The 14,658-nt window shown below is 40.1% G+C and overlaps 1 protein-coding gene across 1 annotated transcript in view; it reads left to right on the top strand.

Moving 5' to 3' along the window:
• The window catches only part of LOC118406469 (rho GTPase-activating protein 39-like), a 40,448-nt gene that overhangs the window by 15,638 nt on the left and 10,152 nt on the right, over positions 1–14,658 (top strand). Inside the window, exons 2-3 of the mRNA XM_035806522.1 lie at positions 4–1,052; positions 4,884–5,012. Of these exons, the coding sequence (XP_035662415.1) occupies positions 4–1,052; positions 4,884–5,012 (1,178 nt within the window). The remainder of the gene's footprint in view (positions 1–3; positions 1,053–4,883; positions 5,013–14,658) is intronic.

Consider the following 14,658-nt stretch of genomic DNA (forward strand, 5'->3'; position numbering starts at 1 on the left):
CAGGTATTACTACTACAATGCCCACAGTCAGAAGACAGTCTGGCATCGCCCCAAGAACGCTGACATCGTTCCCCTCGCCAAACTACAGAAGCTGAAGGAGAACACCGAGATTCAGGAGCGACAGGAACGGGAGAAGGAGATGAGAGAACGAGCAATGAGGAACAAGACTCCGCAGCAAAACGGAACCGACACTCGGCAAGGCACGCCGCGTACCATTGACTCTCCACAACCTCGCAAGAAATCTATGAACCAATCGCTCACCACCTTTCAGGGGAAGCCTGCTACTCCGGATCATTTGAACAATTACGACAAGTCGGCTCTGCAGAGCGCACAGTCGCGGAAAAGGAGCCGGGAAGGGCCGCAGAATATCGATAACCCTTCTTATGTTGACACAGGAAAAATGGAGACTCATGCTTCTAAGTTTCGTGACCAGCAGCGGCAAGGATCGCCAGTGGTACTTAGGAAAAATGCGCAGGAAATTATGGATAATCGTGCGATGAACATCGCTCATAGTAGACAGGGGAGCAAGGCGTCGCAGGGGTCACAGGGTTCGTACGATTCCCAGGGAAACTTGGTAGGAAACAACGAGAACATAAACTACAACGGCAACAACTACACATCTGCTCAAAAGGAGAACAGTGACTCTGTATCACACTCAAGGCAAGGGAGCAAACTGTCCGACCGCGACCGACCGGTACATAATGATTACGTGGAGTTAAAGAGAGAAGGAGGTATGACAAATTCAGATTACGCCAATATAGAGATCATTCGGAGCGTCTCGAAAAAGACGACGCCACCACCACCGCAAGTCAGTGACTACCAGAACGCAGAAATGTTCCGGATAACACAATCCACGCCACAAGTGAATACGCAGACTCCCGTTTCAGATTTGCAGACGCCTGGGACGGGCGCGTATAGTTCGGGAGACTTGACGACGACAGGTACAAGTTCGAACGCTCCGAGTTCCAGCAGTTATACACCAGGCGTGCTCAAGGAGTCTCAGGTTCCGAACTTGGAGGGGTCGTTCCGGGAAAAGCCCAGGAACCAAGTCGGTAAGTGTTGTAGCGTATTTGTTACAGTTCTGAATGATACATGGACAGTGATGAAGTTAGAGTGAATGGTATGTGGTAAAAGGAAAACTTTTGAAAAGGTGGACAGGGAAGTGAGAGTAAATATTGTATACGCTTGTTGGGAAGTTGACAAGAATAACTTGTTCACACACACACACACGCACACACACACACACACACACACACTACCCACTTTTGTTTGTTACTATGTATTTAAAACTTTACAGTAACCGTTTGAATTTTCTCTCTTCTCACAAGTAATGGCACTTAACTAAACTAGTTTCCCTACTTAACTTGTGACACTCCAGTACATGTCCTACTCTGCACAATAGAAAATATATAGTACACAATTCCAAAAGGTAAATGTTTGTTGTAACTTTGATTTTATTCCATTGTCTATGACACATCTGATCAGCTTTTAAGTCCACCCTTGTTTATCCTTGGATGTTATCATTTTGTTCTGTTGTTTTTAACATGTACTTTATTTTGAGCACTATTTGGTTCTCGAGTTTCTTTCCGTTGGAAGTCTATGTCTATGTTATCCTGTGATTTTACTCACCTTGCCCTCTCTCCCTGGTATTTACGTTTCTGTCTTCCCCAAAGTCTTTTTGTATGACAAGTTGAGTTTTATTTCAATATTTCTGGTATGTGTGCCACCTTTAGACTTTATCTTTCCACTGTAGGAAATTGTGGACTGTTGCTTTTTAAATACAAAGTGATAGATATTTGCTGATGATTGCAAATTAATTTATAGGCATACATATGCACATATAGCATAATTGTGTATGAACACCACACCTTGCACAAGAAGTCGTGAAACTACTGAGATATAATATTTAATACAAATTCTCCTCATATTCTTGTCCTGTTTCTGTATACATTTACACAATATACATGTACCTCTACTTCCACCCCACCCCACCCCACCCCACCCCACCCCACCCCACCCCAACCCTTTCTACCAGGCTTGAGTATGATCAAGCTTATTCTCCAAGCAGAGGTTTCATTCGGGAGACAGTAGTGGCCAGAATTTCTTAAAGGGAGGCAGCTATAAGAAATCCTGGTCACTGCTATCTCCCGACCGAAATGTCCTCTGCTTGGAGAATAGATTAAATATTTCTGGTCCTCAAATCAAATACAGTTTAGCACGTTTGGCCAGTGCATGTGTTTTCGCAAGCGTTTAGACAGTTAGAAATAGGCTTAACAGATACGAAAGTAGGACATATAAACATCGCCAGGACTCGTTGGCTAAAGTGACCCAGGACAATTGCTCTCTGCATCAGTACATGTATCAGGAACAATATGAATTTTTTGGAAAAGGAATATTCCATTGAAATTTGAAACTTATTTCCATGCAGAAGAAGGTTTGTTTTATGCAGAATGTTTTCATATCAATTTTATCAAAATATTTTAACGGTCTGTGCTTCTTCATCTCTTTGCCACATGTTAAAACACTTAGCTGACCCTTACATCTGCTTGGAGATTATTTTAAGCAAACTCTTGAGTCACAAGTCAGTCTCAAGGACCTGTCCCTCCTTCCATCTCAGGATGTCAAACTGCTTGTTGGGACAGAAAAAAAAATCTTATCCAAAATTATTATTATGAATTCTAAACTTTATGTCCTAATATTGATGAAAATGTATTTCTATAACCTAAAATTACAGATTTGAAAAGCAGCCTGCTGGCCGATTTGAGCTTCTCATGAATAAATAAAGGTTCAAACAAACAAACAAATTTAGCACAAATTAACAACATGGTCTGCCAAGCAATTAGTGGGACAAAAAAACAACAAGCTGCAGACATCCCTGTTCTGTATTTGCTGATGTTGAGATGATTTCCTGCTATTTGAAAACGTGACACATGTCAGGAAAATCACCAGAAGGCCGTGTCAAGCGCCCAGTAACATGACCCACTTTCTCTTCCCCACAACCAGTTTCTGGCCTAAATGTGGGTGGCAGATCAAGTAGTGTTTGGTCACGTATTCTGTGTAACGCTCCAAAAATTGAGTGACTACTGCTTTTTCTGTCATCGATTCAAAAGTGTCTTTTGACAGTGTTCGTATTTAACAAATAATGTTGAAAATTTATGATCTTCATTTTAGGAGTTGTTTAACACAATAGTGAAAGAATATAGAAAATTTAGCACCCCACATGTAAGTTTTGGTTCGGGTTGGACATTCCATTTCAAAAACACAATATCGAAAAGCCCCACAGAAGTATTGAACTGGGTTAGGCTGTACATGTACATGCACACAAGTAAAGGAAATACATGCTTGTATAATTATGTATGTAGGAGTAAGCCATAAAGTAGGTCTTTGATAAACTGGTCATTCACCTGAGGAGAAACCAAACTGGCCCTCAGATAGGGCCACCTTTTGGCCTAGCAGTTATGGAATTGGTTAATAAGTCCCCCCCATTTTTTTATTTTTATTAGTGACATTCAAATGCAGGATATTTGCTTTTTTTGCAAATATTTCATTCAACAAAGAAAGATGGTTTAGCCTATTTAGTGCCAAATCCTATCCAACCTAATTTGTCAACTGTGTGTTTAAGTTCTTTTTCAAAATCACTACCTGAGTTGTTGATAGTTGGATTTTCCGGAGGTTGAGTTGTAATCCTGTGGATTAGAAGATTAGCCGGTGAGATAAAAAGATGGAGTTTTTGCCCCACCCAGTGTGGGGGCCTTTGATTTTTCAACTGAAACAGGATGTTCTAAAGAAAAACATTCCACAGAAATCAAAAAAGTTTCTGCAGAATGTTTTTTTGAATTAAACTAAGAGGAAAAGGATTGTGACAGAAAGCTGTGTATGTTTTTTAAGAATCATGATATTTTGCGACATTTTTCTCCAAATTGCGTTTGAGTTAGCCAAAAAGTAGTCAAAAATGGGCACAAAGACCACTCAGAGAAAACCAATGAACTCTGGTCTATGTGGACAGGTGGTCACTATAGACAGGGCTCTTAATTTGCTTCTGTAAATGGGAAAATTTATTCTTAGGTACCCTTATGTAAGTTATGAGGATTGAACTAGAGTTGATCAAAAATGTAAGTTTTGCTGCAGCACCTTAGGAACCTGCTAGGGGCCCATTATCGAACTTGACCGTCATTTTCTTGACCGCTGCCCACCTTCCAAATATCATCAGGATCTATTCAAGGCTTCGCGAGTTATGTTGTTAATGGGCAGACACACACACAGACAGACAAACACGCTCAAAACGTAACCTTCTGCCGATGGTAAATAGTTTGATTCTGCATAAGATCCCAGTCCAGCCCTAGCTACATGTAGACCTGTGTATTACTGTCCAGCCCTTAGCTACATGTAGACCTGTGTATTACAGTCCAGCCCTAGCTACATGTAGACCTGTGTATTACAGTCCAGCCCTAGCTACATGTAGACCTGTGTATTACAGTCCAGCCCTAGCCACATGTAGACCTGTGTATTACAGTCCAGCCCTAGCTACATGTAGACCTGCGTATTACAGTCCAACCCTAGCTACATGTAGACCTGTGTATTACAGTCCAACCCAAGCTACATGTAGACCTGTGTATTACAGTCCAACCCTAGCTACATGTAGACCTGTGTATTACAGTCCAGCCCTAGCCCCATGTAGACCTGTGTATTACAGTCCAGCCCTAGCCACATGTAGACCTGTGTATTACAGTCCAGCCCTAGCCACATGTAGACCTGTGTATTACAGTCCAGCCCTAGCCACATGTAGACCTGTGTATTACAGTCCAGCCCTAGCTACATGTAGACCTGTGTATTACAGTCCAGCCCTAGCTACATGTAGACCTGTGTATTACTGCATGTTCTAGAGCGATCATCCAGCGATGGCGAGAGATCGGGGTCGTACGGCAAGCGTCAGGCGCCCAACCTGCCCACCTCCCAGTCCGAGGGCGAGATCGGCGCAAAGGTCCGCCGCGGGAGCAACATGTCTATGCCCGGTGAGTAGAATCATGGGATACATGGACATAGACTTCCAATGTTGTTATGATTGAGCAGATTCAATCTAAGATATGATTATTTGTCAATGACATCTTTTCCACATACCTTTTGAAATGAAATCATGGAATATACATGGACATAGACTTCCAATGTTGCTCTGATTGAGCAGATTCAATCTTAAGATTATGATTATTTTTGATTGACATCTTTTCCACATACCTTTTTAAAATGAAATCATGGGATACATGGACATTGTCACATAGACTTCCAATGTTGTTTTGAGCAGATTGAATCATCTTAAGATATTATTATTTTTCAGTTGACATCTTTTCCACATACCTTTTCATTTTCAAATAGATTAATAACTCATCAATAGCTGAATTAGGTTGATTTTAACTGCAGGAATCTGATACATTTATTGTCCATATTTATGTATCCTTGAATCAAGCATTTGAATTTTGATGTGGCCTTCAAGAGTGAGTGGGACACTCTGACCGTCATCCATCTTAAATATACAATGTAGTTTTAATGGTAACTAGAAATAGCAAAATTTTCAAATTTGAATCTTTGTATTCTGCTTCTGTCACCTTCGTCAGTTGCTATGTCTTGTGAAAGTCTTGTGAAAGAAATTAAACCCATACATGGCTAGCCCCAAAAATTTTCATGTCAGAACATTGTGAGCGTTTCTATGGAATAACCTGGAATCTAGACGGTTTCCAGGGCTTACAGGTCAATACAGGTCAGGTCTCCTGCTCCAAGACCAACATGCCCCCAGGAAAACTTTGACCCCATTCATACCAGGATTCGCAAATCGGGATTCACCCAGGCATGTGGTTGTCCCAATTCCGAATCGTATGAACTGGGTCTTTCAGTAGTAGGTTTTCCTTGCAACATTCTGGTTTCCTACTAGCCTGATTAAATCTCGCTTATAGCAGCCCGCCAAACATCCGCCATTTGCGGGGAGGGGCCAGTTACAGCCTTGGACAGCGGAGTTTGTGTTACACAGACTATCTGGTTTCCAGATTAGATACATATACTGAGGCCATGTTTGTAGCTCTCCCTGCAGACTATAATGTTACTCAGGGGTCCTTGCAACAGTCTGGTTACCAGGTTAGGTAGTCCAGTGGTAGAAATACTTTTTTTAGTCTTCTGCAATATTGCAGAAAGCCAAAATTTTCTTCTGCAATTTTGAAATATCTTCTGCAAATACACAAGTCTCCATACAACATCCTGCTTGAACTTGACCGTACTGAGTCTATGTTTGTAGCCCTCCCTGCAGACTATAATGTTACTCAGGGCTCCTTGCAACAGTCTGGTTTCCAGGTTATATACTGAGGCCATGTTTGTAGCTCTCCCTGCAGACTATAATGTTACTCAGGGCTCCTTGCAACAGTCTGGTTACCAGGTTAGGTACTGAGGCTATGTTTGTAGCTCTCCCTGCAGACTATAATGTTACTCAGGGCTCCTTGCAACAGTCTGGTTACCAGGTTAGGTACTGAGGCTTATAATGTTTGTAGCTCTCCCTGCAGACTATAATGTTACTCAGGGCAGACCAATTTACTGGGTAGGTAGCTGTCCTGCAGTGCGCTGTGGGATAGCTGGTGCCCTGAGGTGTTAACTGTAGATTCACATATTTTTGCGGCAGCTTTAATTCTTGGAAAAAGGAAAAGTAAGGTTTTTGTGTTGTTTGGAACTCACCGTTGAAACAATTTTGTAATACAGTTGTAAAACGTTATTAAAGCGTATTGATAAACTATGGTGGAAAGATTTCTGTGGCAATAAAACCATTGCAGAAGTATCATGGTTTACAGTATGTGTGAGCACCTGTTAGGTGCAGGCAAGCTGAAGTAATAGAATTCACCTCTTTGTTCCTCTCTGAATAGAAACCAAAAAAAACTGGAAAAAGCAGCATTTCAAAAACATAATCATTCAAGTTAATAGACCTCTATCTGCACTGTCACAGTTTTAGTGTGGTCCTTGTATGGAAATTTGTGTGCCTGTAAAATCTGGTACACTGGGTAGGGCCCCATTAGGGACCTGACGTTATTTATTGGGGGGAGGGGGCTGGTGCAAAATAGGTCTGGTAAAAAATTTTTCAATGGCCCCCCCTCGCCCCAAAAAATTTTTCAATGGCCCCCCCCTCGCCCACAAAAATTTTTCAATGGCCCCCCCCCCCCCCAAATTTTTCCTTGCCTTTTCCATTACACACAGTCTGTCATTAAATAATATAGCAATAACAATAGCGGTAGCGTTGTTTGAACGTGACGACGATCGGCCCGGGGTGTCAAGACCCGCGCGTCAACAAATTACGCACGTTGGAGTCCTGCTGGGGCATATGTTATCTCCCAAAGTTTTACAACAGCCGAGTTTTCATTTTGATGACATATATACAAACATGTAGCACTTGATGTTGTTACACTCACGCTGCAACGGTTATAAGACTTACCTTGTCTGATATCACTTCTCCGATCTACGTGAAAAAAAGTCTCTGGTAACGTTTAATACGCAAGATCACGAAACTGAGCGTTTCCGCCAGACCGACGGCTAGCTGTTAAAGGCCGTCCAGGGATCGGAGGGCCGAAGGCCCGACCGGTCTCGGGGTTAGGGGCATGCTATCCGGGAAATTTTGATATTTTTGACCCTCTAAAACGAAATTTCCCGCATTCTGTGGTGCAAAAAAATTTGGATTTTATGCGTCCACATCAACGAAGAGAAAAGCGGGCGGGGAGGGGCGGTAATCCAACTTGGGCGATCTTTTCCACTACACATGTACGAAATTTACACAAAAGAAAACAAATTAATGTTGTAGATGGAAGAGACTTGGGTACATTTTAGCGATATCGTTTCGAAAACCGCTTCAAGACTGCTTCAATCTTTCCAAAAAGAGAGTTATTTCGGCCAATTGCAACCTACAAACTTGCCAAAAAAAATTCGCGCCACCATGATTACGTCATATGCAGCAGAGAGCCCGCTGTCACGAAAGTAAACATTGTAATGTTTTATCCCGTTGCCGTCCGTGAACCATTCCGTATACAAAGAACAGATGCACACAGGATTGATATTTATACCAATTTTAGTTTCTAGTTTTCTTAAACTTCGTGCGAACATGGAATCACACGACAGAGGCGGCTGCAGAAAATTTCTCAGTATGGGGAGGGCGAACTATATCAACGTAACCCTTGGGGGTCCGGGGGCATGCTCCCCCGGGAAAATTTGGAAATCTTGACTATCTGAAACGGTCTTTCCTAAATTTTGATGGGCAAGCAGACTAAGCTTTAAGTTTAATAGCCTTTCTATTAGAACTTCACATGGGTATGAGGGCGACGACGCCCCCAACGTATTTCCACGATTTCGAGCGCCGGACATGGCACGTCGCAAGGTAGGTCTGGAGAAATGTCATTCAAATGATGAAGTTTGGACCCTCTGAGACACGATTTTCTGCATTTTGAGGGATAAACTTCGCTGGTAGACTATGCTAAATGTAATGACAATTTTTTCTGTCAGAGGAAGAGATTTTTGATGGCGACGAGTGCCGAAGTGTTGTGTGCGCCAGAGGCGCAAGCCGTCGCAAGGGACGTCCAGAGAAAAATTGAAATCTTGACCATCTGAAACTTCATTTCCTGCATTTCAGGGGCACATTTTGCTTGTATTTATCAAGGCCCCTCTGGCAATTTTTTTTCAATGGCCCCCCCCTCGGCTCAAAAAATTTTTCAATGGCCCCCCCCTCGGCTCAAAAAAATTTTCATTGGCCCCCCCCCACCTATGCACCAGCCCTCCCCCCCCGGTAAATATCGTCAGGTCCCTTACAAAAGATCAAAGAACTAAACAGGCACATTGAAACATTATGAGTTGAAAAACACCATCTTGAATTGGGGTTCAGTGAATGTCCTGCTGATTATACAGTTGTAGATAGTCTGAGGGCCACAAACTGAAAGTAACAAACTTCTACACATAAATTTGAACATATAGACTGACACACAAACATGAAGTTCTGATTGATGATCAAATGTGCAAAACATATAACACATAGAACGTATAAATCTAATAATATTTATTGAAAACAGTAGAAATAGACCTGATTTTGGTTTTCTCATTTGATGCCAATTAGTTATATTTTGAATCCAATACAGCTTTCATGTACATAATGTGCAATAAAAGACATGTATAGCTGCACTGCAAGCTTTTAACCTTTAGCATGCTAAGGTGCATTGTTTGTGGCATTTAAGGTAACTGTTACAGTGAAAAGGTTAAACTTGGCACAGAGACACATTACCAAAGACTTGTATGATTAGACAATAAAAGAAATGTTACTACGGCCGCATGGTGCGTTGGTACACCTGATCCCTCGATCTCGGAAGTTAAGCAACGCGCGGTCCTGACAGTACTTGGATGGGGGACCAACCAAGGACGTCCGGATTGCTGTAGCCTCACGAAGCTTTCCACGAAATCGTCTTCCGGGAGGGACGTAAAACGCGGGTCCTGTGCTTACGTTAAACAGCCTCATTACCCACACTTTGGGTACCTACCTACTGGCTGCAAAATACACCCGATATTATTATTACCTCACAAGTTCTCTTCACTCTCACCGATCTACGAATTTCTTTGAAACCTAAAAAGATTTTTATTTGTTTATACCTGACCTTTCCATAGCCCCAGGGGTCAGTGATAGACACTGTGTTCGGTGACCTTGATGGGTAAAACAACATGTGGGGTCGTTCCACCCAGCAGGACCACAGGGGGAGAAAAAAGGAGCACAGATCTGGAAATGTCCCTCATTAGCACAGCCTGCCCTCCCCTCTTTGGTGATTGGAACCATCTGGACATGGACAAAACAAAGCCATAAAATATCGTGTAGATCAAATTCAATGTCACTTTTTCAAATTAGAAATTTCAATCCTTTTTTTAAAGCTTTATGAAAGCCTGTTCCGTATTACATATCATAAATATATAATTTCTAATGCCCTAATATATATATTTATAGGACATTAGAAATTAAAATTCATAATGTTGAAACAGATGAAAGCGTAACAGTTTAAATTAAAGGTTTATGAAGTATGTTGCTCTTAGAGTACAGGAAGAATTGTTGGATATTGAGTTTTTTTTCAATATATTTCATAGAAACATTTTTTTTTCAATTCCAAAGAAACTGGTTATATTGTGCTGGGACAAATGTGTAACTTTCAGTAGCATCGTAACAGTTTTTCCTGAAAATCCAACAGACCTGCACCACAGCCAGTGTTGTGATATTTGATCTGATGCGTTATTCAAACCTGTGCTCCAGGAAACAGGGATGTTTGTTTGGTTAGGAGGTGTGGGAGGTGGGCAGGGGATGATGTCATTATACACAACTTCCTGTAGTGGTTTCCCCTTCCCTCACCCCTTAACTTACAGTAAATGCATTTAGTTAAGCAGTGATCTTATTTTATGGTAAGAGGGAAAAAAAGGTTTTTACGGTCTTACAAAACAACTCTATGATACATTAGAATTACAAACCATGTGGTTGCAAAAATTGAGAGATTAAAACCACCCCGGACATTGCAAGATTAACGGTTTTACTCTAAGCAAAGAGGGAGATCATTACTATTACCTCTATCTAATCATTATTGGGCACCTGTGTTAGATCATAGATCATAGGCTTCCTCAGGCCAGGTAGGAACGTTTGGTTCCATTTAAGGCTTGGACCCCCATTTTACGTCCCCTCCGAAAGACGAAAGCAATCCTTAAAACATTCTGACAGCCTTCATCACACTTGTAAATTCTTTTACTGTTATGGTGGTCTTTTTCATGGTAGAAAGGAAAAGGACACTTTTCACAATTTCAATATGATATGAATTTGCAGTTGAAGCAAGTCTGTAGTTATACAAGTGACAAGTATTGATGATTGCTGATTAAAAGGCTATGGGACGAACGAACGAACAAACTTTTGCGATAGAGCGACCATTGCAAAAACTGCAAAAATTGACCTCTACAAAAGTTTCACAATGTACAGTATCATTCACATTACTGACAGTTTTGCCATCTAAAATTCTATTCACATAACTGACAAGGGTGGTGCTTCTGAGAGAAAAACAACAACAACAATACCTGTCACTTCTAACAGGTGGATCTGAAGATCCCTTATCAACAGGGATAATCTGTCAAGGGGTCGAATTTCGTACTTCAAATTGATTTTAAATTTTTCCTGTCTCAAGTTGTACAGGCCCTGTGTATACAAAAGGCAGGCTTGCATCCCTTGAGTGCCTGGTGTTGTGGATAGCTTTTGCAGGTGGCCAAGTGTTTAAATCCTATAAATTCCAGTCTAACAATAGTAACATTGGAGAATGCTGTGTGTCCCCTAGTTCAAAGTGGTACCATCCAAGTGATGCATATTTTAGCCTCAGATTGGAGGAGACTATTCCTTGTTAGGGGTAATTCACTAGTACTGTGTGTACAGACTAAATGTTGTAGACATGAGGTCACTGTTTGCTTTCCCATCAAGTTTTAAAGTTAGCAAATACTGAAACAATAGACCAGCTGACTTGTGTAAACTGCAATTCACTCCACCGCTATTGTTGGACTTGTACATGCTATTTAGTGGCTTTAGCCCTAAAAGCTTCAGAGTACTTAAAAGCAGACTTTGTCTTTATACAAATCAAGTTTTGTAAGGACAGGTTCAGTACTACACTTTACAGTATACAAGTGAACAGGTATAGTTGGGTAACATGAAGACTACTATTCATTTTTCTTCCAAAATCATAACTTTCAATATGTACAATGTATTGTAACAAGTGAACACAGATGAGTTTTCATTCTAAATTTCCCTCTCTAATCAAATCTTAAGGCTTAGGGGCTCCTTAAACATACATTTTGTAAAACATAATTTCAACTTTTCTTCCTCTTGAGTAACTCCTCCAGCAAATTGTTTGTCCCATTCGACCAATTACTATTATAATCTTTTCAAAGCCAAAAGTAATTCTTTCCATGCCAGATGTTGGTTTGACTCAAGCTCTTCAGGGATATCCGAAGTATGAAAGAAATATCTATATGTACTGTTGACCTCCTATACAAGGTCAAATGATATAGTACTTCCATCCACCAAGGTCATTACCAGAGACAAGGTTTTTCCATTACTGATATCATTTATCATGTCAACCTCTGACATCTACAGATACCTCTGCCAAATGTCAATGTCAATATATTAGCTTTGGACATCATACCGAACTCCAAAAAAATGTCTTGCTGTTAGCACCTCCCTATGCATATTTCTCCCCAAATGTAGGGAATTCCATCCTCCACTTAGTCTACATACGTACAGAATAGAAATCAAACTCAACAGTCAACAGCATCCGTTTTAGATTAGAAATAGCGCTAGTTTACGACTTTCATTTCACTTTATGTTCATTTCATTATTGTATACTATACCATATTACTACACTGTATATTTCCATGTATACTTCCAATTAGCCTTCGGGCATGGATTTGCAATAAAGATATTCTTATTATTCATCAAACAAGACAAGGCTGTACAGTGTTGTCCTAACTGCTGCCTATTATTCTGAAAATATAAAAGAGTAATTAGGAAATGTAAGGAGAGAAACTCAGATAAGTATTAGGTTTACAGGTTGGCTAAATTGGCATTTCGACCTTCAATTGTTTTCTCATTAATGAATTAAAAATGTTTAAAAAGATAAGAGAGTTTTTTTAATTAGATGAAAAAAAAACAATTATTTTCTATATTCGTTACAGCTCCATTCTTTCGTAATTCATTAATGAGAAAACAATGGAGGGTCAAAATGCCAATTTAGCAAAGGCCTAAAACCTTACGAAAAACATGTAGAGAGCCAGCGGTGTGCCAGAGTTGACCTTTGTCATCATTTGCTGACCTATGAATTCCCCCACCATCTGTTGGGCCATATTTTCCATGTCAGGTCACTGCAAAGGTCTTCTGGGTTCCCAGAAATGTCCAGAGGAAAAGGGAATGCAATCAATGATAATATCATTAATGAGTATAATTTTCGAACCTTAGAAAATTATACTCTAAGCCTTGAAGTTATTATCATAGATGTCACTATTATATGCGTAAGTAAATAATATAATAATACAGTGAACCTTGAAACACTTTTTTCCTGATAAAATAGATGTATTCCTGGATCCTGAAAAAAAATCAGTGTTCAAACTCAATTATAAGTAGTATTTTCCAAACACTGCAAAATTTTCCAGACACCCTAACGCTAGTTCTCCTTTATCCGTCTTTTAAAGAACGATGTATTTAGGGGTATCAAGTCAACAGATGGTGGTTTGAAACTGCAATGTTTTGAAAATAGCACAATTTGAAACTACCGTCCATCGACTTGATATCCCTGGATACCCTGTTTAGCCGCACAACGGATATAGGTTACCCGCGGATAAAGGTGAACGAACGTTATAGTGTAGAATTTAATGTGTACTAGGCTTCTTTTTTTTTTTGTTGCACCTGCAGAAAGTGGAAACTGGTTGATAGATAGGTCCTGCCTGTGAAAACTGGCCCCACCCTCCTGCAGCTGTGTTTGTGGTGTTACATGTTATGGTAGTCATGTTTTCTTTTCCTGGATGGGACTCACATTTTGAAGGTGACACCGCATTTTCACCAGTGCAGAAGACACTGTTACATTACTGGAAAGAGTTATGTTAGTGGAAAATACATTTGTAAAGAAGTCTTTGAGCTTTTTGTACCTCTGTTTCTGTTAGGCTGGAAGATTTCAGAATGAGAAAATTTTGCAAATTTTGTTATGTTTTTTGCAATTTGTATTATATTATGCTATTTGAAATGTAGTGAGCATTTGATTTTAGCAGGTTGTTTAGTGCTTTTGTGCTGAATGGAACTCAATGGTACTGAAGAAGTTATGACAAAAAACACTAAGTGTTCATGACAAAGTGTTAGATTTATTTTGTTTAGGTACAGGGACAGCAATTTATATTTCTCTCAACACAGGGCAGAGAGTGTTTGGCATTCTTGGAAAAATGATAATATTTCCCTCATCTTTGATATGATTGATGACGCCATATCATATTCTGGTGCTGATTTCCCTCTGAGTTCTTTAAGTTCCTAGATTTCTGACCACATTTGCAGTTTTTGACAGCCAGGAAACCAGAGAATGACCCCGTAGCTTGATATCAAATTTTACCAACATGTCGGAAATACTTGTGACCACTCTTCCTCTATCAATCATTGTATGAGGCTGTAACAAGTCAACATGTTGGTTTCTGCATATATTCTGGATATATTTTCATTATCGGGGCTTAAAATACTATAAATTCACATTGTATTCTTAATTTTGCAGTAGGATGGGAAAGGATGTTTTCGAGGTCTTAAAAATTTGTGATTGAAACAGTAGAGTCGTAATATACTGGATTAACTGGAGAAATATATTTGTGGTGTCATGATTTCATGGTGGAGAGGTCACTGTGAAGATAAACCACCACAAACATTTCAAAATTTACAGTACAGACTTGCAACCTGCACTTTGCAGGAAAATTCTCAACTTGTTAGGTAATAATTTCAAAATTATGACTAAATTGTAACTTGTATGAAGCTTAATAACTTTCATTTATGCAGCCAAAAAAATCTTCATACTTTGAATCCCATTTGTAGCATGCACATGTACAGCAGTATTTAAGAATACTGGT

Source organism: Branchiostoma floridae, chromosome 19, assembly GCF_000003815.2.
Source record: "Branchiostoma floridae strain S238N-H82 chromosome 19, Bfl_VNyyK, whole genome shotgun sequence".
Classification (NCBI taxonomy): Eukaryota; Metazoa; Chordata; class Leptocardii; order Amphioxiformes; family Branchiostomatidae; genus Branchiostoma; species Branchiostoma floridae.